Genomic DNA, 27,295 nt, shown 5'->3' with positions numbered 1-27,295 from the left:
TTCATTTCAGCTATTCCCATCAATTCCAGCTATGCCTGCCTCATTTTCGGGGCATGCTGTGGACCACAGTGATGGACCCCCTGCAATGCTCAGCCCTACAATCTGAGATATTGGTGCTGCTACTTGAGCACACCATTCGCAAAGTGCCTCTCTCTGCTCTCTCTGCTTTTGGTGCCCAAAAAAGATGTCAGTATCTGTTCCATCTTGGACATGAGGCACCTGAATTTTCCACCTGTGGGGATTGAGTTGCAAGATGCTCATGCATGGCTCCACTGGTTCACCATATTGGACTTTAAAGACACATACTTTTACATTCCCATACGTCCTGGTCATTGGAAGTTTCTGAGGTTCACGTTCCAGTACAAAGTGTTCAAGTTCCAGGTCCTCCCATTCAGTCTGTCCTTTGCTGCCCACACTTTTTGAAAGTGCATGGACTTGGCGCTTGGTGCACGTGGTGGTGCATTCGAGGCTGGTCCTTGCACAGCTCCAGAAATTGGGCTTTAGGGTCAATCTGGATAAGAGCTGGTTGGAGTCAATGAGCACAAGTTCTGGGATTGCATCAGGACTCTGTGCTTTAGACCTGGTTCAATAAACTTGCATTGCATCCACACCAAGATTGTCATTTGCAGGTAGTGGTGATGCTGGCCTGTTGGAAGGCGCTCTGTTGGTGGAGACAGCCTTCTCACCTGACACATGGTATAGTCCTCTGGTTGGTCTGTCACTGGGAATTGATTACCACCGATGCTTCGAACGATGGTTGAAGCCCGGTGTGGAATGGCATGGTAACTTGTGGATCAAGCTGTTGAGGTCTCTTCATATCAATGCCCTTGATATGTACACAGTCTTCCTTGGCCTGCTGCACTTTCTGCCCTGCCAGTAGAACTTAGCGGCCAACCTCCTCTCCAGTGGGGGTCTTTGGTCCTGGTGGTGGTCAGATATGGGCTCAATTTGTTAAAGGGTATGTAGATCTCTTTGTCTCATGAGTCAATGCGCTGCCCTTGCTTCATGAGTCCCACAGCCCTCTGGGAGAGGACAGACTGGCCCAGCGCTGGGCCCCATATACGAGGTCTCATGCTAGATGTACAGAACACTGCTCCATCTATTGTTAAGACTGCTGTGACTGTATTGACCATCAGAGCTGGTGGAGTTTCTCCTTGCTCCTTATCTCTTGACATCTATGCCGAGTCCCTTGGCAGTGGTGTTCTACTATTCATTGTGTTCTCTTGTGGGTGTCTCTGCCACAATCGCAATTAAATTGGTAGACAGAATCCCAACACCCTCTGGGGAACGGTTTTGAAATTGAATGATAACCTTGGTTGTCAGAAATGAAGAAACAGTTCCCCATCTTTATGGTTCACTCCTTTGGCCTGATACGGTTAGGCAAAGAAGAAGTTTCTCTTGTGTTCAATGCACTTGGGCTGAAACAGGGGGCGGGCCAAGTGACTGACTGTACACAGGAGCTTATCGGCTACTTTGAAATAGACTTATTTAAATGTTTCTGAGGTGTAAGATTATTCCTAACACCCTGTGGGGAATTTCCTAATTTCAGATTACCAAGGTTGCATCTGTAACCCAACATTTTGTCAACCCGGGGGCTGTTTCACAAAAGCATTGTGAACCAAAAGAGCATCGAAGATCATCGTAAGAGCATTGTTCCAAATCTGGCGCATTTCCCGAACACCATTGTGAGTAGCATTGTAAATTGGTCTTGGGCAGTTGTGATGAGAGACGTTGGTCATGAAAGTGCATTAAGCTAACATATCCCTGCTATTGTATGGCCCATTTTGGTGTCAAATAACTGTAAAAAGTAATTTCTCATCCAATTTTCAGAGATGCAATTTAGGGAAGCTTCCTATAATAATCCAGTGTCATTTGTCACAAATAATTGGAGGATTTCAAGTTATGTAGTGTGGAATATGATAGATTCACCAATTTTGTCAATGTTCTACTTGCCAAATGTGGAACATCATTATTGAGAATGGTACACTATGTATTTGTGAATATTACAGTAATGGTGTTCAGGAAGGTCTTAGCAAAGATTAGGTTTAATTTTGACAGACAATGGGTTAAGTTTGAATTATAAGAAGATAAGAACATAAGAAAGTTTACAAATGAGAGGAGGCCATTCGACCCATCATGCTCGTGTGGTGTTCATTAATAACTAAGTGATCCAAGGATACTATCAGTCTATTTTAAAATGTTCCCAAATTTTCAGCTTCAACCACATCGCTGGGTAGTTTGTGCTAGATTGTGACAACTCTCTGTGTGAAGAAGTGTCTCCTGTTTTCTGTCTTGAATGCCTTGAAGCCCAATTTCCATTTGTATCCCCGGGTCTGTGTGTCCCTTCTGATCAGGAAAAGCTTCTCTGGTTTGATGTGGTTGATGCCTTTCATGATTTTGAAGACTTGAATCAAGTCCCCACGTAGTCTCCACTGTTCCAGGGTGAGAAGGTTCAGTTCCCTCAGTCTCTCAGTAGGACATTCCCTTCAAACCTGGAATAAGTCTGGTTGCTCTCCTCTGAACTGCCTCTAGAGCAGCGATATCTTTCTGTTTGCTTTTTGATTGCTTCCCTACATTGTTTGAATGGAGAAAGTGAGGAGTCCACATAGACTCCTAGGTCTTTCTCATGCGTTACTTCATCTAGTTCTATTCCTCCCACAGTGTAATTATTTTGGACATTTTTGTTACCTGCATGTAATACCTTGCACTTGTCCACATTGAATTTAATCTGCCAGGTGTCGGCCCACAACTGAATGTTATCTAAGTCCCTTTGAATAGCCTATGCTGCCGAGAATGTATCTGCTGAGCCACCTATTTTAGTGTCATCTGCAAATCTGACAAGTTTGCTAACTATCCCAGAGTCCAGATCATTAATTTAGATTAGAGAAAGCAAAGTCCCTAGTACTGATTCCTGTGGAACTCCACTAACAACCTCACTCCAGTTAGAAGCGACTCCTCTAATCTAATATCATATCATATGCTTTCACGTGATCTACAGCTGCAGTTGCATGTTCAAAAAACTCTAATAGATTAGTAAGACATGATCTGCCTCATCTAAACCCATGTTGACTATCTCCAAGAATATGGTTTTCATTAAGATGCTCCTCTATTTTCTGTCAAATAATTTTTTCCAACATTTTACAGGTGATGCAGGTGAGACTGATTGGTCTGTAATTTCCTGGGTCAGTTTTGTCTCCTTTCTTGTGGATTGGCATGACATTTGCCGTCTTCCAGGCAGTGGAAATATATCATCTGGCCCAGGTGATTTGTTTGTTTTTAATTCTGCTAGTCCCTTTAGTACCTCCTCCTTATTTATCCTGATCTCTCTTAGGGTTTGACTGGACTGGTTGTTAACCTGTGGCATGTTATCTGTTTTTTCTTTCGTAAAAGCCTCTGTGAAATACTAATTTTACATCTGCCACATCCTGTCCATTTTCCAAGATACTTTTGCCCTTTATCTGTTTCAGGTCCACCTTTATTGGCCTCTTGCTGTTGTACTATTGAAAAAACTCTTTGCATTAGTTTTAGCTCCAAGAGCTATGTTTCTTTCTATTTCCCTCTTTGCTTTTCTGATCCCTTTCTTAAGGTCTCTTTGCAGCTCAACATATTCTTTGTATTTTGTTTAATCTCCATCCCTTTTGCATATGCTACACAACATTTTCTTTCTCTTGATATTTTTTTGCATATTTCTATTAAACCATTTTGGCCAATGATCTTTGGTCCTCAATTTGCTATGGTTTGGTACAAATTTCTCCTGAGACTCAAGTAGTATATTCTCAAAATATAACCATCCATTTCCCCAAAGTGCCGCCTCATACCTTCAAGGTTTGCTTTTCTGAAATTGTAGATCATTGTTTTAGACTTGGTCCTTGTTTTTTGAAAGAATGCCACAAAGCTAACCATGTTGTGATCACAATTTGCCATTGGTTCTCTAACTAGTGTTCCTCTGCCTCTATCTTGGTCATTTGAAAATATCAAGTCAATGCATGCAAGCTCTCTGGTTGGTTCCCTGACAAATTGAATTAGAAAGCAGTCATTTACCATCTCAACCATTTCTATTTCTGCTTCTGTACTCCCAACTGGGCTTTCCCAGTCTATATTTGGGAAATTGAAATCCCACATTATAACAACCACATCCTTGCTACATGCAGTCCTGATTGCACTGTACAATGCAACACCTTTCTGAATATCTGAATTGGGTGGTCTGTAACACACTCCTACCACTAATCCTCCACATCTTTTGTTCAAAAGTTTAGCACTCAAAGATTATTTTTCGTTACTATGATCTAATTTGTGTTCTTCTGCCTCAATGTCATTTCTGACATATAATGCTAACCCACCACCTCTTCGATTATGCCTGTCTCTCCTAAACTGTGTGCATCCTTTCAACTTGTATTCATCCCCATAATTTTCTGTAAGCCAGGTTTCTGTCACTCCTACAACATCATAGTCACTTGCCAGAACTGTGGCTTCTAACATCTTGTTCCTTATACTCCTGGCATGAGGTACAAACATTTCAGGACTTTCCTACTATTAGATTCCCTTTGTTTTCTTTCCTTAGTGGAACATCTCCCATTGTCAGAGCTCCCTGCCCCGCTGGTCCCTAGTTTAAAAGATTCTCATTTACTCTGCACATATGCTCTCCCAATGCATTAGCCCCCCTTCTGTTTAGATGTAGACCGTCCGGTTTGTACAGGTCCCATTTATCCCAGAAGAAAGACCAATGCTCCATAAATCTAAAGCCCTCCTCCCTACACCAAGATTTCAACCACGTGTTGAACTTCCTAATCTCTACCTGTCTCCCTGGCCATGCAGGTGGTACCAAAAGTATTTTGGAGAAAACTACCATGGAGGTTTTGCTCTTTACTTTGGCCAGTAGCCCGTCTACTAGTTTAGGGAGATCTGCAACTTGAGCACCAGGCAGGCAAGATACTATGCGGGTCTCCTTATCACTAGAACACACTGTGTGATCTACAGCTCTAAGAATTGAGTCTCCTACTATAACTACCTCCCTCTTCTGGTGGGGAGTGGGCACTGTGGTGCTCTGGTGCTCAACTGCCCTCCCATCACCCTCAAAGCTGTCACTGTCCAACTCGGTGTCCAGCAGTTGGAACCTGCTGGGCATTTCTAGCTGTTGGGATGTCTTTAAGGGTTGTGCACACCCTTTTCTGTGGTTTCTACTGTAACCCAGCAGTTCTGTACACTTTTCTGCTCTAATGGCTCAACTTTCCTAGGTTTTGGCGTGCACACCATCTCTCTCATGGGCCGATTGACCAATTCTTCTATATCACTAATAGAGCGCAGATCAACAAGCTGATCACAGATCTTGATCTCTAGGATTTCAACATGCTGACAACGCTCACAAAATGAATCCTTCTTGGATGAGTTTATCCAGGAAGGCAATCATTCTGCAAGCATGAGACTGTAGTGGCCACATGCTTCTAAATTTGTCTTTTTTTTTGGGGGGGGGGGCTCTTGGTTTCTGTCCCCTGCTCAAATGCTTGACTTTCTTTGTCACTAAGAAACAGTGCAGCTCTTTCTCAACAGCAGCTTTAACTACCCATTTGTCTACCTGCCCCCAATTCACACCTAGCTGGCTCCAAGTGGATCCACCTGGCACAACTCACTTAACTGAAATAATGCTAGTCCAAGACTAAATTATGTAGTGTTAAATAAGACTGATTCACTAATTCAATCAATGCAAGTTTTTGGGGACTCCAAGCATTATATGTGACATAACCATTTATTGCTACGGTACTTTTGTATACAATTAATCGTACAAGTAATGTAAGAATTTAGATGTATTTTCCACAGATAATTAAAGCATTTTTTGTATGTGATGGGTGCGGCATGATTTTCAAAGTATTGTCATACGTGTTGTATTACTACATTATTGGATAAAACAATTATGTGGGAATTGAGCTTGTCAAAGAGTTATAGAATGATTAAATATACAGGTCCATAATCCCTTATCCGCAAATTCCACAATTCGAAAAGCATCAGGTGCTCTCTGATATGGTTTGCTCTTTTGTTTGAAGTTTTATGTTTTATTGAATGTATATGTTTGAAGTTTTATTGAACATTCACTGCAAAAAATATGAATGTGTTTCCATATAAGGTTCTGCCACAGACCGTGCTGGGGTGTTACCATAATATATAGTACATATACTGTACTACCTTTCTGAAAAAATCAGATTTCCGCAACACATCTGTCCCCAAGAGTTTCGGAAAAGGGATTGTGGACCCATATTAGTCATAATATCTGCCTGTGAAAACAGTTTTTTTGCTGACTGCCTGTTGGCCACTTTGCTGTTGCTTGTGGGCCTGATGTCCCACAGGTCGCCAGTTGAAGAGGTCTGATCTAGAGAGTCACCACTATTGCCACTCTGTAGATGTGTGCTCTGTGGCAACTGTAGGGTGCTATACTAAATCAAATTTGATTGTTTGATTTCCTTGATAAACAATGTACAGAATTAGGTGTCAAAGTAGTTGTGTGAAGAATGAAATAACTGAACATTTAATTTGACAGTTTTGATTGCTTCACTATGATTGCTTCTTTGATTGATTATAGCTGACATCTAGAAGGATCCCATGGAAAATAATGTCAATATTGCTAGGTAACAGTAAGAATATTCAGCATAAAAACAAAAACTTAACTTTTATTCCTACATATATAGAAAACATGAGGTAAAGGAGAAAAAAATATGAACTTACCAACTGTAAGCTGCCCTGTAAGCTGCCCGAGGTCATTTCTTGCATTCACAGTAACATTTCTGTCAGAATGCAAGATCAATGGGCTGTCCTGAGGAAGAAGCACAAGAAAGGGAAAAATAACAAGGCAGGTGGGAAAAGAAGAATGATCAGAAAATTAATGAAATTCATAATGTGTTCTCATTTATCATAATGCTCTTGACTGCGAGATGAGGATAATGAATACAATAATGTATTAAAACTAATAATGTACACCAGCTTAGCAAAAGATACACCAACCACTGTATAAGAGCAAAAACTGTTCAGCTACTTTCTGACGCTGGTCTGGAGACAAGGGAAATCATGTCAGTGGCAGGACACTGGAATGAAAATTTGAGTATACACAGGATTGTGCTTGTTCACTTTCCACATGGCCATTCAACCTCTGGCCTTGAGCACTTCAAGCTGCCTCAAGCCCCCTCGTCACTCAGAAATCCAGCCTGCGTTGACAGTGAGCATCTGAGTGGGTTTTAATGGTCTTTATTTCCAACTTGTACTATAGCATGGCACCTAAATGTAAGACTCTGCTAGTGGGCGTGCAGTGAAGAAATCACGGTTATGACATTAGCGGAGAAAATTGTAATTTTAGGCAAGTAACATGAGATTGTGAGGGTGGTCATCTTTCATTTGCGAGTACAATAAAACACATAGTTTTAATTTTATTGAAGTTTTATTTATTTACTGATTTTTACATTAATACTTGCATCAGCTGCATTTTCTTTAAATAGTTTGTTATTTGCAGTTACAGCTGTAATTATTGTGAATAGAATTAACAAACTGTGATTCAGTCATTCTTTTGGACAGGCAATTATTTTATTACAGTATTTTAGATCATTTTTTATACATGTACAGTACAATATTCACTCTTGAGGTTGTAACAACTCCACTCGTGGACACAGGTTGGGCAACAGGGTTTAGCTATCCCAACACCAAAGAAGGAAACAGTGTACAGTATTTCCCCTTTCTATACAAGCTCTAAGAAATGTGGAAATGCTACCAGGACTCTATAAAGTGCAAAGAGGAGGGAGTCTAAATCACATTACCAGAATCCTGTGACGACTAGACAGAGATGGAGACATACATGGCACAAACAGAAAGAATTAAAGCACAGAGACGATACAGAGTAAAGAAAAACAATACAAAAGCAATACAAAGCAATGCAATCACTGTTACAATATATACCTTGTTCATAGACGACTGATATTGCCAGTGCAACTGTACTTTTTCTTATACAGACAAGTCCAAACAAAGGATGACTGAAGCACCAAAGCACAACACTTCATTTTCCCCTTCCCAGATACAGTAAACATTGTTTTATGTAAATTTGGACAGGGATGATGGATCCAAGTGCAGGGATAGTAAAGACTAAATCAGAAAACAGGCAAAAGGTCTGGGGCCGGCAATCACTGTATCACAGGAGATCCATAAGGCAGGGTTGGTAAACTAGCAGGATTTCGTGCAATCAGGCAAACAATACAGGAGGGGTAATCCAGAAGGCAAGGTCGAGGAAGGGAAAGCTAAGGTCAGCAACAAGGATGCTAACAACTAACAAAAGGCTCAGAAATGCTTCAATAACGATAGGCAAGACTTTGCAAAGAAGTCAGCTAATGGAGGGGAATATATACTGAATGAACAGAGATATGTAACCGGGGACAGGTGCGTGTTAATTGAACAGGGAATGCAAATCAATTATTCACTAATAAAGTGCGGGACAGAAAGCCAGGGCAAAGGGGAGAGAAAAATGGTATGACAGGGACATCTGGTGGTGAAATGTGGAAACAGTTAAGCAGAAGACATTACACATTGATTCAATAATACACAAAACAAGTGTAGCAATGGAAAAACAAACAATAAAAACAAGCAGGATTAAACTGAAAGGATAGAGGAATAATGTAGCACCAAAGAACAAGCAGGAATAGGCACACAGTAGAATACTGTAAGGGGCATATAGAAAGCTCTAGAAAATAACAATATGTGAGAGAAGAGAAAGAAACTAAACTACACACAATCGCACTTAAATTAGCGAAAAGGAGAGATAAGTAGGAAGCGAGATTGTAGATTGTAGAAAGACAGTGAAAAACTAATTATAACAATTGGTAAGCAAATAGAATTTGAAAAGAGTCAGATAGCATGAAGCAACAAGGCAAGTGGTAAAGTCACATAACAGCAAGAAAAAGCACCAAGCTGACAGTCATTCCTGAACAGCCCTGCCGGAGATTTCCTGGATCCTCATCATAAGGATAAATATGGGGCTTAAACACTACCTTTACAACAAACTCCCAGACTATTCCATATGTTGGGGGGGTTTCTGATACCAAGTTCACATGACCAGGCCATCTGCCAAGCAAGTTCAAGAAAAATATAAATACACTTTGTCACTTGTTATGAATAAGCCAAGATGAAGAGGGATCAGGCAATGAATTGTACTTTGTAGTAAAGTCATGCACTGTGCAATCGAACACTAGTTTTTCAGTGGCAGCTTTCTTAGTGAAAATACCATTGATTAATCAATGAATTGCAATGGAACAAGTAAACTGTGTGCTGTGTACAATTTACTAAAAAAAAAACAACTCTGCGACTTCCAAGCTGTATCTTCAGCTTTAGTTTTTTTAAGAAAACATTTAGCAGATTGTTTTTTGGGCAGTTTAAATTAATGCAATTTCCATAATTAACCACAAGGGGCAATAGAACACTACAATTTAGATAAACAAAATGTTTGCATGCCGCTAACATGAAAAGTTATGAAACAGTCTCAGCTTCAGCTATCGCAGCACCACTTCTGGCTGTATTCAATCTAATATATCATGAGCTGCAAACAGGGAGGAGACAAGCTTTGCCGGTGTGAATTCCAAAAGAGAGAAAGCCACTGTGAGCCAATCACAACAATTGTTATTCAAGCTACAACAAGGAGTGGAAACCACAACACTCTCCATGAGAAAACAGAAAACATTTCCAACCTGTGTTTACTATGAACACATGAATGCATAATAGTCTGATTTTTGTTTGTTAGTTTGGTAACAAAATGGGGTATCAATTTATAATAAGGTGCTGCTTATCAATGTGATATTAATTATTTATAAATGTTGAATGGATGATTAATAGATATTTTATAAAGTATTAAGTAGGCATTGTTAGTTAGTATATAACTAGTTATAACTCAGTTATTGCAAAACATGGAATGGTCACACAAAAAACAGGTAGCTAAAAAGTGTCACTCTTTCAAATGTATGAACAGGTTATAAAGCAAACTTCACTACTGCTTTGACACATTCTTAATAAATTATATAATATTGTATTGCTAAATGTATTACTATAACTGAGGTATAACCACTTTATAATGCATTATTAATGCTTTATAAAGTACCGATTACTAATCTGTTAGCATTTATAAATAATTAATAGCATATTAATAAGTAGCACCTTATTACAAAATGGTATAGGCTCACAGTATATTATAATAATCATAATAATAAGGCATATAGCTGTAGTAGCATAGGTTGGGAGGTGATGACATGCAATGTCATGTTTGCTCCTCCTAAGCTCAGTTGAACAATCCGACTCCCAACCCTGCAGGAGATTGGATAATGATAAAGCATATGTTTTAACAAGAATAAAACTACCTAACAAACTGATACTCAGTACTCAGTACTTAAATTTGTCCTGTTGGATACACAGGAATAAGCTGAGTTTGTAAAATTGAAAGGAACACTGCCAACTTTTTGTTTCATGAAATACTTATAGAATAATGCCCCCCCCCCCACCATAACAATACATAACATTGTAGTAAGAAGCAGTAAGCAGCTTAATATTCCATCCATAGCACCCCTAGTACACCCTCTTACTGACTTTTTGGCCAGCACCCCTTATTATTCATGGAAGAATATCTCAAAGAGCTCTTAAGAAAAAAAAAAATAAGACATAATACAAAATAAAGGTAAGGAGTACAATGAACAAAAGCAAGAGTAGAATAAATGAATACACACAGACAAATAAATACAAACAGAAGCAAGATAATAAACTAATAAATTGACACATTGATGCAAAAACGTAATTTATATAAAATGCCATGCATTATCGACATATTTTCTCTGCATGAAGGATACATCTAATTTATTATGCGTAGTGTACATCTTACACCTTTTCTGCAGTTATTGTAAGCATTCTATATTTTAACTGTACACACAAGGAGCCATGGAGGTGTGTGCATATGCCTATGTAACACTTGTTTTTCTTTTATATTTCTCAACATGCTATTTACATTTTGGCACAACCGCGAGAGGCTTTTAGACAACTATGTAATTGTCTGAAACAAGAGGAGCTGCCAGATTCTTGCAAGTATTTTCTTAATTAAATACAGCTACAATGAGACCACTCCCACAGAAATTTTGTGAGAAACAAGATCCGCGAGAAGCTACCACAAAAGTTTAGCGGGGTGAAATCCATTTACAGTAATGCCACTAATGCCTCAGAGTGATTTGCAGTGAAAACCTTTTATATTTAATCAATCCCTTAGTGTTGATTTGTTCATTTCCTTACATAAATATTAAAAGCACACATTTAAATTGGTCAGTGGTGCCAATTGTATGATTACATCAATTTTGGACAATATTTCATATAGCTCTGTATTCTACTTTGAACAATATTGTACCTGATCAATTCTCATTGGGTTATAGGGCCATCTTGATTTATGCAGTAACATGGCTTGAAAGGTTAAGTTTTCAGGTTGGTCAAATGGTTTCAGAGAAACAGACATTTTAAATATTTCTAAGTGTTTTTGGAGAAAGATTTGTGTAATATGTTTTCTTAAATGTCCAAATGCATAAGATAACACAAACTGTAAGACCCATCAGCTTCACTTCAACAATTTTAAAACTAGGACAATAGAGAGCAAGGTAGCATAGTCCTTTACAGCACTGCAAGGTTTCATGTGTTTTCATGACATTTTGAGTGTTCTAGAGCCATTTAAAAATGCTGGCAGAAATAAATAAAAATAATAATCCTGTGAAAAACTATAGGCTTTCAACTATTCTGTCTTCGAAGCCTAAAACTAATAATCTTAACAACAACAATATGTGTCCAGCACTTCATGCTTGGCCACCTAAAATGAACTTAAATTAGATTCAGATCAATTAGATTTGTTTTTAGTAGTGGCCTTCACAAAAGATCTCACACAGTGAGGAAAAGAACAGAAGAAAAGGAAAACCATTAGGAAGGGAAAAGACAAAAACAAAAAGTCCTGTAATATAACAGAGACTGTTATTGGAGAAAGTAAATCTCTGTGGGTCCACGGCTTAAAGCTTAGGCCTAATGGTTGTCTCCCCTCCAAACACTACCACTAAAAATATATTATTTTAACACTGAGAGCAGAAAGTCATTTTATTTAATGACATAAAGTTTGGGCTTTGCCACCAGGTGTGCTGTATCTGCCATCAATGGTCTGCTGTCTGGCGTCTTGTCTGCCCTGTGGGGCATGTCCCAGGTGCCTTCTGGAATCAGCCTCTCTGGAGTGGTTGCATGGACAGGCCAATCACGTGGTGCAAAACAAAAGAAATGTGTTAGTACAGTGTGTCAGAGGTGTGGAGAATAACAATCTAAGTTATCATGCAACATGCCCTGGGGCATCAGCGGCACTAACTATGTGATGCTGTGGAAGGAATGACAGACTATCAGGCTTCAGCTTGCATTTAAAGGATGATCCTTTACATGGGCAGGCAGATCATTCCATAGTTTTAGGGGCCTGTAGTTAAATACTCTACCCCCCTGTAAGGTAGCCAGGATCCTGGGACTGAAATGCCAGACAAGGTTTATATAAGGCTATAAGCGTGCTTAGGAAAGTAGGGCCATTTTGTGCTTTCTAGGTTAATAGCAGGACTTTAAAGTAAATACAATATTTTACTGTGAGCCAATGAAGGGGCACTAGAACTTGAGTAATATGATTATAATTTTGTGTTCTAGCTAAATTCCTAGCAGTTGAGTTTTGGACTGACTGAAAACTAGAGATGAAGCAGTTTGCACTACCTGAAGAAACTGAATTACAGCAATCTACCCAATATATGACAAAGGCATGTATTAATATCTCTGTATCCGGAAAAAAGAGATACAGTGATGGAAAAAAGTATTTGATCCCCTGCTGATTTTGTACGTTTGCCCAATGACAAAGAAATGATCAGTCTATAATTTTAATGATAGGTGTATTTTAACAGTGAGAGACAGAATAACAGCAAAAAAATCCAGAAAAACACATTTCAAAAAAGTTATAAATTGATTTGCATGTTAATGAGGGAAATAAGTATTTGACCCCTTCGACTTAGTACTTGGTAGCAAAACCCTTGTTGGCAATCACAGAGGTCAGACGTTTCTTGTAGTTGGCCACCAGGTTTGCACACATCTCAGGAGGGATTTTGTCCCACTCCTCTTTGCAGATCCTCTCCAAGTCATTAAGGTTTCGAGGCTGACGTTTGGCAACTCGAACCTTCTGCTCCCTCCACAGATTTTCTATGGCATTAAGGTCTGGAGACTGGCTAGGCCACTCCAGGACCTTAATGTGCTTCTTCTTGAGCCACTCCTTTGTTGCCTTGGCTGTGTGATTTGGGTCATTGTCATGCTGGAATACCCATCCACGACCCATTTTCAATGCCCTGGCTGAGGGAAGGAGGTTCTCACCCAAGATTTGACGGTACATGGCCCCATCCATCGTCCCTTTGATGCGGTGCAGTTGTCCTGTCCCCTTAGCAGAAAAACACCCCCAAAGCATAATGTTTCCACCTCCATGTTTGACGGTGGGGATGGTGTTCTTGGGGTCATTCTTCCTCCTCCAAACACGGCGAGTTGAGTTGATGCCAAAGAGCTCGATTTTGGTCTTATCTGACCACAACACTTTCACCCAGTTCTCCTCTGAATCATTCAGATGTTCATTGGCAAACTTCAGACGGGCCTGTACATGTGCTTTCTTGAGCAGGGGGGCCTTGCGGGCGCTGCAGGATTTCAGTCCTTCACGGCGTAGTGTGTTATCAATTGTTTTCTTGGTGACTATGGTCCCAGCTGCCTTGAGATCATTAACAAGATCCTCCCGTGTAGTTCTGGGCTGATTCCTCACCGTTCTCATGATCATTGAAACTCCACGAGGTGAGATCTTGCATGGAGCCCCAGACCGAGGAGACTGACAGTTATTTTGTGTTTCTTCCATTTGTGAATAATCGCACCAACTGTTGTCACCTTCTCACCAAGCTACTTGGCGATGGTCTTGTAGCCCATTCCAGCCTTGTGTAGGTCTACAATCTTGTCCCTGACTTCCTTGGACAGCTCTTTGGTCTTGGCCATGGTGGAGAGTTTGGAATCTGATTGATTGATTGCTTCTGTGGACAGGTGTCTTTTATACAGGTAACGAGCTGAGATTAGGAGCACTCCCTTTAAGAGAGTGCTCCTAATCTCAGCTCGTTACCTGTATAAAAGACATCTGGGAGCCAGAAATCTTGCTGATTGATAGGGGATCAAATACTTATTTCCCTAATTAACATGCAAATCAATTTATAACTTTTTTGAAATGCGTTTTTCTGGATTTTTTTGTTGTTATTCTGTCTCTCACTGTTAAAATACACCTACCATTAAAATTATAGACTGATAATTTTTTGTCAGTGGGCAAATGTACAAAATCAGCAGGGGATCAAATACTTTTTTCCCTCACTGTAACTTCATTTAGAAATATGTCAAAGTATATGTTAAAATATTATGTTCTGGACACAGATGTGCGTCTCAATATAGAAGTCTGGATCAAAGGTAATAACCAGGTTATGTGCTAATCAGTGTCGTCATGCCATTGGGACATGTGTCCCTCCCCAAATTATTTCCAATTCATATTTTTATACCAAGCTAAGCATGAACATTTCCATAAATAAGATGATCTTGCTGTTTTCAAATACATTATATATATATATATATATATATATATATATATATATATATATATATATATCATTAAGTGACAGGCCCTTCATAACGCTTATGTAGTTTGTACCTGCCGCTGGTGTTTCAGTTGGAAGTGCAAGGTACATTTTTAATCTGAATGTGCTCAATGTTGCCAAATGTTCTTAAAAATTCCAGTTGTTTTATAGTTTAGTTGATCTTGCTTAGTCTGAATGTTTGAGGTATATTCTGTGGTAGTTTTAAACATACATATTATCTGACGGCTTTGTTAAACTTAGGAAGGTCAGCTCGGGCTTATGACAATTATCCACAATTGGAGATTGAAACGAACCAGTAAGATTTTAAAGTCTGATATTTTAAACCCACAACCAAATTAATCTCAAATAAAAAACAACAACAATATATGCCATTTATTGCCTCTGGAACTTGATTTTATGACTAATCAATAAGCTAATCAATAATCTAATCAATATTACATCAAGTAAATATAATAAAACATTATAACAAAATTATAATTTATTCTGGTAGTCAAACCTATTGGGCTTCATCATATGAAAATTAATATCTGTGATCACAACCTTTTAAAGAGAGAAAAACATTTAATAACTTCACACAAACAAGTCTCTTTTGACTTTTGTAGCAAATGCGCAAATACCCAATGATATCACACCATGGTGCTGCCCTCTGCCTGTGGGCAGTTTTAATGTCTTCATTACAAAACACTGCTGATTAATTTGTATTAATTAAGAAAATACATCCAGTGAGTTTTATATCGTAATATTATGTGGGATGTGGGAAGTATCCTAAAGCGCATGTTTGGAAAGTGAATTACATGTGAACATTTTGAGATAAAACTGAATTCAATCATATGCACTGACCACTTTGAATGCAGCGCATATGCTGTGCTGTTGCTGATAGCAATGAAAGGTCTATAAAATTCCCATTTACTATTTATTACTATCAGTCTATTTGTTGGGGTATCTGTCACCTTATGTAATGTCATATAGGTTTCTGTAGAATTAAATATATTTACCAATCTATCTATATTTATTCAAAATGCTCCTTGCATAATCATAATTCTACTAAATGTCTGTTCAAAACCAGGATACCCGCTCCAGCTGCCATGCTAATCCTGTGATAAAAAAACTAAAAGTCCATAATGATCATGATTATGACTGGCCCTGGTTATGACAACTTCATACACGTTTCTACAGGGAATATGAGTGTGTTGAAATATGTAAAGGTGATGGTTATTATATATAGTCATTTTGCAAGGTGCAAGATCTAACTACTCTCGGAATACATGTTGGGATAGCAAATGTGATATTCAAACCCAAACACAATTATTAAATAAGGCACCAAAAAATGCAAATGGAAATAGAATCTTACATGTCCACAGAAACCAATTACAACATAATTAAAATGTTAAATATGCAACAGGTAGGCTATAATGTTTGTTGGCTCAAATAAATCAGATATAGTTTTTGTTGCTCTAAACAGCACCAATTCTCCTACAAAGGTATATACACATACACTCACCTAAAGGATTATTAGGAACACCATACTAATACTGTGTTTGACCCCCTTTCGCCTTCAGAACTGCCTTAATTCTACGTGGCATTGATTCAACAAGGTGCTGAAAGCATTCTTTAGAAATGTTGGCCCATATTGATAGGATAGCATCTTGCAGTTGATGGAGATTTGTGGGATGCACATCCAGGGCACGAAGCTCCCGTTCCACCACATCCCAAAGATGCTCTATTGGGTTGAGATCTGGTGACTGTGGGGGCCAGTTTAGTACAGTGAACTCATTGTCATGTTCAAGAAACCAATTTGAAATGATTCGACCTTTGTGACATGGTGCATTATCCTGCTGGAAGTAGCCATCAGAGGATGGGTACATGGTGGTCATAAAGGGATGGACATGGTCAGAAACAATGCTCAGGTAGGCCGTGGCATTTAAACGATGCCCAATTGGCACTAAGGGGCCTAAAGTGTGCCAAGAAAACATCCCCCACACCATTACACCACCACCAGCAGCCTGCACAGTGGTAACAAGGCATGATGGATCCATGTTCTCATTCTGTTTACGCCAAATTCTGACTCTACCATCTGAATGTCTCAACAGAAATCGAGACTCATCAGACCAGGCAACATTTTTCCAGTCTTCAACTGTCCAATTTTGGTGAGCTTGTGCAAATTGTAGCCTCTTTTATTCCTATTTGTAGTGGAGATGAGTGGTACCCGGTGGGGTCTTCTGCTGTTGTAGCCCATCCGCCTCAAGGTTGTACGTGTTGTGGCTTCACAAATGCTTTTCTGCATACCTCAGTTGTAACGAGTGGTTATTTCAGTCAAAGTTGCTCTTCTATCAGCTTGAATCAGTCGGCCCATTCTCCTCTGACCTCTAGCATCAACAAGGCATTTTGGCCCACAGGACTGCCGCATACTGGATGTTTTTCCCTTTTCACACCATTCTTTGTAAACCCTAGAAATGGTTGTGCGTGAAAATCCCAGTAACTGAGCAGATTGTGAAATACTCAGACTGGCCCGTCTGGCACCAACAACCATGCCACGCTCAAAATTGCTTAAATCACCTTTCTTTCCCATTCAGACATTCAGTTTGGAGTTCAGGAGATTGTCTTGACCAGGACCACACCCCTAAATGCATTGAAGCAACTGCCATGTGATTGGTTGGTTAGATAATTGCATTAATGAGAAATTGAACAGGTGTTCCTAATAATCCTTTAGGTGAGTGTATATGTTATATATAAATATGTGAACACACTGTCTTGATATTCAGTATATGGCTCGCAGCCCTGCATTTTAATTAAAACAGTGGAAGGACACAGGAATAAACAGCAGAAGGGACACCCCAATTTGGGATGCACTTTCCAAAATACAAAAAGGGAGGGTATTCTGTTAAAATAATGTTATATGTTATGTTATTTACACACTACCTGCATGTGGTATATGGGTGAATTCACATTCCAAATAGTCAAAGCTGCTTGCATGAGAAAAGAATAAGAAAACATTACATGGAGGAACTCTTCAAAGTGCTTTATTTGACAATGGAGCACGAAGCACTAGAGCACCTATCTCTTCCAGTTCCCCACTGTTCCTCTTTCATAAAACTAGATAATGTTCATGCAGTTTGTGCCAATTCGATTTGCAATGGTGTCCCCCTTTTTATAAACAAGCTCCACATTCCAAAGAGAATTCTACGATGTGATACAGCTCTGTAATGTCAGTTTAAGATTCTACAAATAAAAGTTTAAGAACTGTTCAGAATGTTTGTACATCACTGTTACCTTAGTTGTCTATCTCTCTTTAGTTTTATATGTGTATGCATTATATATTGAATCTATTATATAAAGATTAAGGATAACACACATCTCTGGCTGGTGCTTTGAGCAGTTTTTTGAGTGGACTGTATTTTTATTTTGTGATTTGTGTCATTCTTTGTCGGGTTCCCTTTGCGTAAAATTAATTTTATGCATTTCAGATATTAGACCTTTAGTTTAGTTTGGTCTGGAGGTGGTGCCAATTTCTAGAGGACTCTAGGTGCTGGTGGCAAAGCATTAGGAGTCTGCTAAAATGTGAGCTGTGCCAGTGCTCTTGTTACACTGCTGTGAGTGTAAATTGAGGCATGAACTGACTTTGATATATGAGATAGAAACACATGGAAGACATGCAATAGCTGTGAATAATTTTATTCCTGCAATTAGGAAATGTTTACTGAAAAATGTATTAATTTAGTTTGACTTGTTTGCCCTGCGCCTCATTTGGCGCTGTAAGACCACCCTCATTATAAATTACTGTAAAACATTAAATTTGTATGGTAGACTTTAAAGTCTAACCACAATGTTATTAAAGTTACCCATGTTCTTTTACTAACTTTACGAACTCTACTGGTGTCATCTACTGATAGTTTCGTGCTGTAGCTTCTGGTTTGTTGCGAGTCCAAGGGATAAATGAAACTTACAATACAATGTATGCTTTGATAGGGATTTACAAATAAATATAGTTGCTCCTCAAACCAGAGGAGCTTTTCCAGATCAGGACACACGCACCCGGGGACACAAATGGAAATTGGGCTTCAAGGCATTCAAAACAGAAAACAGGAGACACTTCTTCACACAGAGAGTCATTACAATCTGGAACCAACTCCTCAGCGATGTGGTAGATGCTGAAAATTTGGGAACATTTAAAAATAGACTGGATAGGATCCTTGGATCACTTAGTTATTAATGGACACCAAACAAGCACGATGGGTCGAATGGCCTCCTCTCGTTTGTAAACTTTCTTATGTTCTTATGTTCTTATATTGTCAGCCTAACAGTGAAAGCTGATATTGTGCTTATGCATAATGTTGTCTGGCTTATCCAAATTCATGGAAAAGAGCATTGGATTGAGGACAGAGTCCCTTCAGCACTCCAAACTTTACTTCAGATAAATAATAGGGATTTCTATTTGTAATTGTCTGGACACATTGAAATATGTTTGATAAATAGGATTTCAACCAACCTACAACAAGAATCGAGAGGTGGTGTATAAGGATTTGATAGTCAATGGGATGGAAGGCAGCACTTAAATCTAAGAAACAATAAAAGTTATTTTACCCATGTTGGCAGGCATAAGGATGCCATTAACAGCTTTGGTTAAAACTGTTTCTATGCTGTACCTGAGGAGAAAATGTTCAATATAGAGCAATAAATGCAGCTGAATTGCAACCACTTTCTCTACGATCTTACAGAAGATTTTAAATAGGTCTGTAGGTCTTAAGAGTGTTGGAATCTTATTTTGATTTCTTAATTAGCGGTCAAATAAGTGTACATTATATTTACAATGGGATAAGCAGTCTTTGAGATTATTTTAATAGTTTAGTTGGTAAGGGAATTAGTGCACATAGAGTAGGCTTTCATTTACAGATGAAAGTGAAATGATAGAAAGGTAGGTATGCACAGAGTTCTTCACAGAGTATGCATAGTATTAGATACAGTAGTTACTATCTGTCTTCTAATGTCAGTAATTTTATTAACAAAGTAGGTCATGAAAACATTGCTAATAATAGTAGGAATGAACACGGAAGAGTCCACAATTTGTTTAGGAACACTAGCAATGGTAGTTTCAGGAAATATTGTTTCATAAGAAAATAAGAAAGTTTACAAACCAGAGGAGGCCATTCGACCCATTGTGCTTGTTTGGTGTCCATTAATAACTAAGTGATCCAAGGATCCTATCCAGTCTATTTTAAATGTTCCCAAATAAGTCTGGTTGCTCTCCTCTGAACTGCCTATGGAGCAGCGATATCTTTCTTGAAGTGTGGAGCCCAGAACTGTCCACAGTATCCAGATGAGGTCTAACTAGCGCATTGTACAGTCTGAACATCACTGTCCTTGTTCTCAATTCTACACTTTTGACAATATACCCTAACATCCAGTTTGCCTTTTTTATTGCTTCCCCACATTGTTTGGATTGAGAAAGTGAGGAGTCCACATAGACTCCTAGGTCTTTCTCATGCGTTACTTCATCTAGTTCTATTCCTCCCATAGTGTAATTATTTTGGACATTTTTGTTACCTGCGTGTAATACCTTGCACTTGTCCACATTGAATTTCATCTGCCAGGTGTTGGCCCACAACTGAATATTATCTAAGTCCCTTTGAATAGCCTGTGCTGCCAAGATTGTATCTGCTGAGCAATCTATTTTAGTATAATCTGCAAATTTGACAAGTGTCCTAACTATCCCAGAGTCCAGATTATTAATATAGATTAGAAAAAGCAAAGGCCCTAGTACTGATCCCTGTGGAACTCCACTAACAACCTCACTCCAGTTAGAAACAACTCCTCTAATTGACACCCTCCATTTCCTCTACATCAACCAGTTCATAATCCATCTACTTATATTACCCTGAATACCTACAGCTTCCAATTTGAGGATTAGTCTTTGGTGTGGAACCTTATCAAAAGCTTTTTGAAAATCTAAGTATATCGTATCATATGCTTTCACATGATCTACAGCTGCAGTTGCATGTTCAAAGAACTCTAATAGATTAACAAGACATGATCTGCCTCGTTTAAACCGATGTTGACTATCTCCAAGAATATGGTTTTCATTAAGATGCTCCTCTATTTTCTGTCTAATAATTTTTTCCAACATTTCACAGGTGATGCAGGCAAGACTGATTGGTCTGTAATTTCCTGGCTCAGTTTTGTCCCCTTTCTTATGGATTGGTATGACATTTGCCATCTTCCAGTCAGTTGGAACATGAAAGCACTAATTAAACTTAAACCAGGCAGTTTGTTCCAAACATCCAAAACTCTATATGTGAAACATCCGTTTTCTGTTTTACAGTGAGGGAAAAAAGTATTTGATCCCCTGCTGATTTTGTACGTTTGCCCACTGACAAAGAAATGATCAGTCTATAATTTTAATGGTAGGTCTATTTTAACAGTGAGAGACAGAATAACAACAAAAAAATCCAGAAAAACTCATTTCAAAAAAGTTATAAATTGATTTGCATGTTAATGAGGGAAATAAGTATTTGACCCCTTCGACTTAGTACTTGGTGGCAAAACCCTTGTTGGCAATCACAGAGGTCAGACGTTTCTTGTAGTTGGCCACCAGGTGGGGATGGTGTTCTTGGGGTCATTTCTCCTCCTCCAAACACGGCGAGTTGAGTTGATGCCAAAGAGCTCAATTTTGGCCTTATCTGACCACAACACTTTCACCCAGTTCTCCTCGGAATCATTCTGATGTTCATTGGCAAACTTCAGACGGGCCTGTACATGTGCTTTCTTGAGCAGGGGGGCCTTGCGGGCGCTGCAGGATTTCAGTCCTTCACGGCGTAGTGTGTTACCAATTGTTTTCTTGGTGACTATGGTCCCAGCTACCTTGACAAGATCATTAACAAGATCCTCCCGTGTAGTTCTGGGCTGATTCCTCACCGGTCTCATGATCATTGAAACTCCACGAGGTGAGATCTTGCATGGAGCCCCAGACCGAGGGAGACTGACAGTTATTTTGTGTTTCTTCCATTTGCGAATAATCGCACCAACTGTTGTCACCTTCTCACCAAGCTGCTTGGCGATGGTCTTGTAGCCCATTCCAGCCTTGTGTAGGTCTACAATCTTGTCCCTGACATCCTTGGACAGCTCTTTGGTCTTGGACATGGTGGAGAGTTTGGAATCTGATTGATTGATTGCTTCTGTGGACAGGTGTCTTTTATACAGGTAACGAGCTGAGATTAGGAGTACTCCCTTTAAGAGAGTGCTCCTAATCTCAGCTCGTTACCTGTATAAAAGACACCTGGGAGCCAGAAATCTTGCTGATTGATAGGGGATCAAATACTTATTTCACTCATTAACATGCAAAGCAATTTATAACTTTTTTTAAATGCATTTTTCTGGATTTTTTGTTGTTATTCTGTCTCTCACTGTTAAAATACACCTACCATTAAAATTATAGACTGATCATCTATTTGTCAGTGGGCAAACGTACAAAATCAGCAGGGGATCAAATACTTTTTCCCTCACTGTATATGCTCTGAATCTAGGGGTGGCCAATAATACAATTATCAATAATCTAGTTATCAATCATCAGATATAGATTATCATGAAAATCACTTTGATGGACTGATTATCTAAAATACATAACAATTAGGAAGGGAAGGCAAAATCCAGCTGGCAATAATTAAATTATCCTTAGATAAGTGACCCTCTGTTTTTTGTTTTTTTTACTCTCTCTAACTACTGACAATGTATTCAATTGTATAGGGCATTCTGTATCTTTTTGGGTTGGGATCTTTCATCATAGCAAATTAGCTAAGAGTTTATTGACATGTGCTACTCATTCCTGCTCAAGAGAGACTGGGGCAGTTTTGTTTTCTTCCTTTGCATTCCCATAAACGAGGTTCAGCTATACTTTTAAATAAATACACTCCTTTTATTGTTGAACACTAGGTTAACAACCCTGAAGGTAGATATATTTGAATTTATTTATATATAATTATATAAATATACTTACATTCGGAAAGCATATTACAAATTTAAACATTTATGCACCTATTGAAGATTTCCCCCAGTTTATGTCAGATATGGTTTTATTGTTTAATCAACACAATACTGTACTTGGTGTACTAGCAAGTGTCTTTAATTGTATAATGGACTATAATTTAGATTAATCATAATCTCCTTTACGCTTATACTCCAAAACCTCTGCCACTCTTAAATGTATTTGTAATGATTTTGGTCTGGTGGATATCTGGAGAGAGTTAAACCCCTCAGTTAAAGATTATATATTTGTTCCAGCCCACACAACTCATATTCAAGACTAGACTTTTTTTTGTATCCCCTGCAATTATATACACACAGTGTTGTCCTGCCAGATCACGCACTTGTCTATTTAGATACCCCACTACCTAGCACAAAAAAATGGAAATTGAACCCGTCTTAATCATGCTCTGAGTTTTGTGATAAGGTTTTGGGGTGGATACATCTCTTACATCTTGCTGCCCTGTGGGATGCAGCGAAAGAAACACTTTGTGGCCATTCAATCTCTAATAGCACTACACAGAGAAGACTGCTAATAAAATAGAGGAAAGATCAGGAAATAGAATTACATATGACTCTTTACTATTTCATGTTTATTTAGATTTGTATACATTTATGTACAAAACCCGGAACACAATCTCAACCACTGAGAATCATATTGGGACAGAATCTCCCTTCCTGAGATATCTGTTTCTGACAGGACTAACCTAAATCCCCCTTTCACTCTGAAGAGGTTTTGGAAGCAATTAAATCTATGCCCAGTGGTAAATCTCCTGGACTGGATGGGTAGCCATCTGAATTTTATAAAACGTTCTGGCTTGAACTTGAGCCTATATTAATGCCTGCACTTTGTGATATGATGGATCAGGAAACAATGACAGACACCTTGAGAATGGTCTCCATTTTTCTGCTTTTAGAAAAAGATTAAAAAAACATAACTGGAATTTTTTTCCCTAGCCAATTATTTTATTTAAGGTGGTTGCTAATGTACTTGCCCGTAGACTGGAAACGTTACTCCCACATATTATTAAAAAGATCAGACAAGGTTAATAAAATACAGATATGACTCTGACAATTTGTGCCATGTTCTAAATATTATAAATTCTCCTAGCATTAATAAATGTCCCTCATTAATAGCTTCTCTTTACACTGAAAATACATTTTATAGAGTAGACTTTTTACAATGCTAGAAACAAATTATTTGGGCTCTAATTTGTATTAATGTAGTTAAAATAATGTATTCTAAACCACTATCTATAATAACAACAAAGGGTCTTGTCTAAAGGTTTTCCAATTGGCAGAGGAACAAGACAGGGTATACAAGAAGATGTGCTGGATTGTGCACAGTTTAGGGGGTACGGAGATCTTGATAGAAAACCATCATTCAGGAGATGGGACATCCGGTAGCTTTGTGCCAGCTTCACACTCAAAATCAACATTTCTGTTGTGGAAGGTGTCAATCGTTGTATCTCACAGTCAAAGACAACCTGAGACTGTAGCTCCCCTGACAGCTACCTGATGAGCAGACAATCAGCAGGCAAAGCATCTATCCCAGGGGGAATCCACCAATGAGAAACGCACCTCAATTGTCGGGACCGTGGCCCACAGCTGGAAGTAAGCCAATCAGCACTCGTATTAACTCTCCTTAAAATGTGGCGCCCAAAATTTGTTATACATATATGAGTGATTATCTAGCATATATATATATACACAGGATGAAAAAGTGCACTTTATAAGACTTAACAGACTGAGCTGAGTACACTCAAAATGTATGTAACCTGGATCTGACTTCCTCAAGGCCTTTACAATTGATGAAAAGTGGTCAAGTACATAAATTATCTTTTACATTGCTCATCCTTTAAAGGTGACAATCTTATACCATATATATACACCGATCAGCCATAACATTATGACCACCTGCCTAATATTGTGTAGGTCCCAAAACAGTCCTGACCCATCGAGGCATGGACTCCACTAGACCTCTGAAGGTGTGCTGTGGTATCTGGCACCAAGACGTTAGCAGCAGATCCATTAAGTCCTGTAAGTTGCAAGGTGGGGCCTCCATGGATTGGACTTGTTTGTCCAGCACATCCCACAGATGCTCGATTGGATTGAGATCTGGGGAATTTGGAGGCCAAGTCAACACCTTGAACTCGTGATTCATCATACCAGGCCACCTTCTTCCATTGCTCCGTGGTCCAGTTCTGATGCTCACGTGCCCATTGTAGGCACTTTCGGCAGTGGACAGGGGTCAGCATGGGCACCCTGACTGGTCTGCGGCTATGCATACGCAACAAACTGTGATGTACTGTGTGTTCTGACACCTTTCTATCAGAACCAGCATTCACTTTTTCTGCAGTTTGAGCTACAGTAGCTCGTCTGTTGGATCGGACCTCACGGGCCAGCCTTTGCTCCCCAAGTGCATTAATGAGCCTTTGCCGCCCATGACCCTGTCGCCGGTTCACCGCTTTTCCTTCCTTGGACCACTTTTGATAGGTACTGACCACTGCAGACCGGGAACACCCCACAAGAGCTGCAGTTTTGGAGATGCTCTGACCCAGTCGTCTAGCCATCACAATTTGGCCCTTGTCAAAGTCGCTCAGATCCTTATGCTTGCCCATTTTTCCTGCTTCTAACATATCAACTTTGAGGACAAAATGTTCACTTGCTGCCTAATATATCCCACCCACTGACAGGTGCAATTATAACGAGATTATCAGTGTTATTCACTTCACCTGTCAGTGGTCATAATGTTATGGCTGATGTATATATAGATATAGATATATACTATGAGTTTCTCTTGCTCCTCACTATGGTGAGTCTTTGTAATCCTACTATAGCTTCTCTCTTTAACACAATCTCACAGCACTAAGCACATGAGCTCAGATTTCTCTGAGGCCTTGCACCCCCACTCAAAGCCTTTCACTGTTAATGAACAGCAATTTGCAGCAGCCCAATGAATGGTCATGGTCTGGAAAAGTAGCATTAAATAAAGGAAACTACAAGCTAAAAATATTTAATAACTTCTCTCTCAAGCTTTAATGTTGTAGCATGAGGAAACATCCTCACAAACAGACAAATGGAACACAGGATTGATACTAGACATTCACCTCTCCTGACAACATGGACTTCAATTGCTCACACGGGGGGGAGGATTGAGGGAGGACAGTGGTTGGGGAATACTATTAGGAGAATTCTCACATAGGATATGTTACATAAAGCCTGTAAAGTATGCAATACATTTTCAAAATGGATTGAGGTCTTTGTTATCAAAACAAGTGTGATGCACAGTAAATTAATGATATGCATATTAAAAACACTAGCGCTTCCTTCTTTGTTCTTATATCAAATTCCTACGCAAGTTAAATCAGCCCAGCCTCAAAGCAAACACACAGCAAACCACATTGCTAGTTAAATCCACTAGGGGGAAGCAGTCTGAGTGTAAGATGGTCATCAGTGGTAGTGGAAGTATACCTTCTTTCAGAAGATACCTGGGAAATAGTAATGGGAAGATCTGGTTCTTTTGACTCTTTGATTAGTTCAGTACTTCCAGTTGGCTGAATTCATGTTAGCTCCATAAATTGAGCAACACCAGATAACTGTGTGTTGTATTTACTAAGTAAAGCTTTTGAAACTGGTGTTTGACGGAGCTACCTGATTATGGTTGTATGTCTTGTACTGCTTTTTCACCTTTGCCTAACGTTTACGTTACCAGTACACCAACTCTTCAAGAATTGATTCAAATGAGTGTATGCGTCAGTGAGCCCCTATCAACCTATCAAAGGTTCAAGTGCAGACCCCAAATGAATGAATTTCATAGCAGAACTGTGTCTTCTGAATCAGTGAACTGAAAGATCTGAAAGAACCAAAAGATCCAAAATTTCAACACAATATGTGCATGCAGTCATGCTTTCACAAATTCGATTGTATTTATTTAAATAGACAATATTTACATTGAGCTGTCCAACCAGATTTTCTGGTTTAATAAATTTACATTTACTTGATACATATTCTTTATCTATATATAGATAAAGAATACAGAAATAAAGAATGAACCCCATGATGTGTAGTAAAACAAGTAACAAAGTAACATATTCAATACTAGAAATATAAAATATTTATAAATATGTAAATAATTATATATATATATATATTTTTTTTTTTTTTCCATTGTAATTCCAGTGAAATTCCATTCTACCATTTAACAGAAGACCATATATCAGGACAAATCTAGTTTATATTTAGTCTTAAAAGCTGTCAAAAAGTGATTTATAAAGCCTTTCAGGAATAAAAAATATATAGGCTATTATTTGGATACGTTATAAAATTATACAGTAATTTAACTGATATAAGTTCGTATTGGTATTACAATAAGACACACAATCCATGCCTTTAGGCTCATCCACGTATGCTCTAATTCTGAATGTTCCGCTTTGGCCTCCATTCCTCCTACCCCTCCTGTACCCAGTGAGCAGCTTGCATCGAAGGCAACTGGAATTGAACAAGATGACTTCTGGGTTTCGGTTCCAGAGGTAGAAAATCAAAAGCTGGAGCTCCTGCACACTAGTCTA

At 38.9% G+C, this 27,295-nt stretch overlaps 1 protein-coding gene across 1 annotated transcript in view; it reads right to left on the bottom strand.

Annotated features, from left to right (window-relative positions):
- The window catches only part of sgcz (sarcoglycan zeta), an 84,073-nt gene that overhangs the window by 20,334 nt on the left and 36,444 nt on the right, over positions 1–27,295 (bottom strand). Inside the window, exon 3 of the mRNA XM_066718284.1 lies at positions 6,715–6,802. Coding sequence (XP_066574381.1) covers positions 6,715–6,802 — 88 coding nt within the window. The remainder of the gene's footprint in view (positions 1–6,714; positions 6,803–27,295) is intronic.

The sequence above is a fragment of the Amia ocellicauda genome, chromosome 12 (genome assembly GCF_036373705.1).
Source record: "Amia ocellicauda isolate fAmiCal2 chromosome 12, fAmiCal2.hap1, whole genome shotgun sequence".
NCBI lineage: Eukaryota > Metazoa > Chordata > Actinopteri > Amiiformes > Amiidae > Amia > Amia ocellicauda.
Note: the sequence above shows the minus strand (reverse complement) of the source record. Positions and strands in the feature narration are given on the sequence as shown.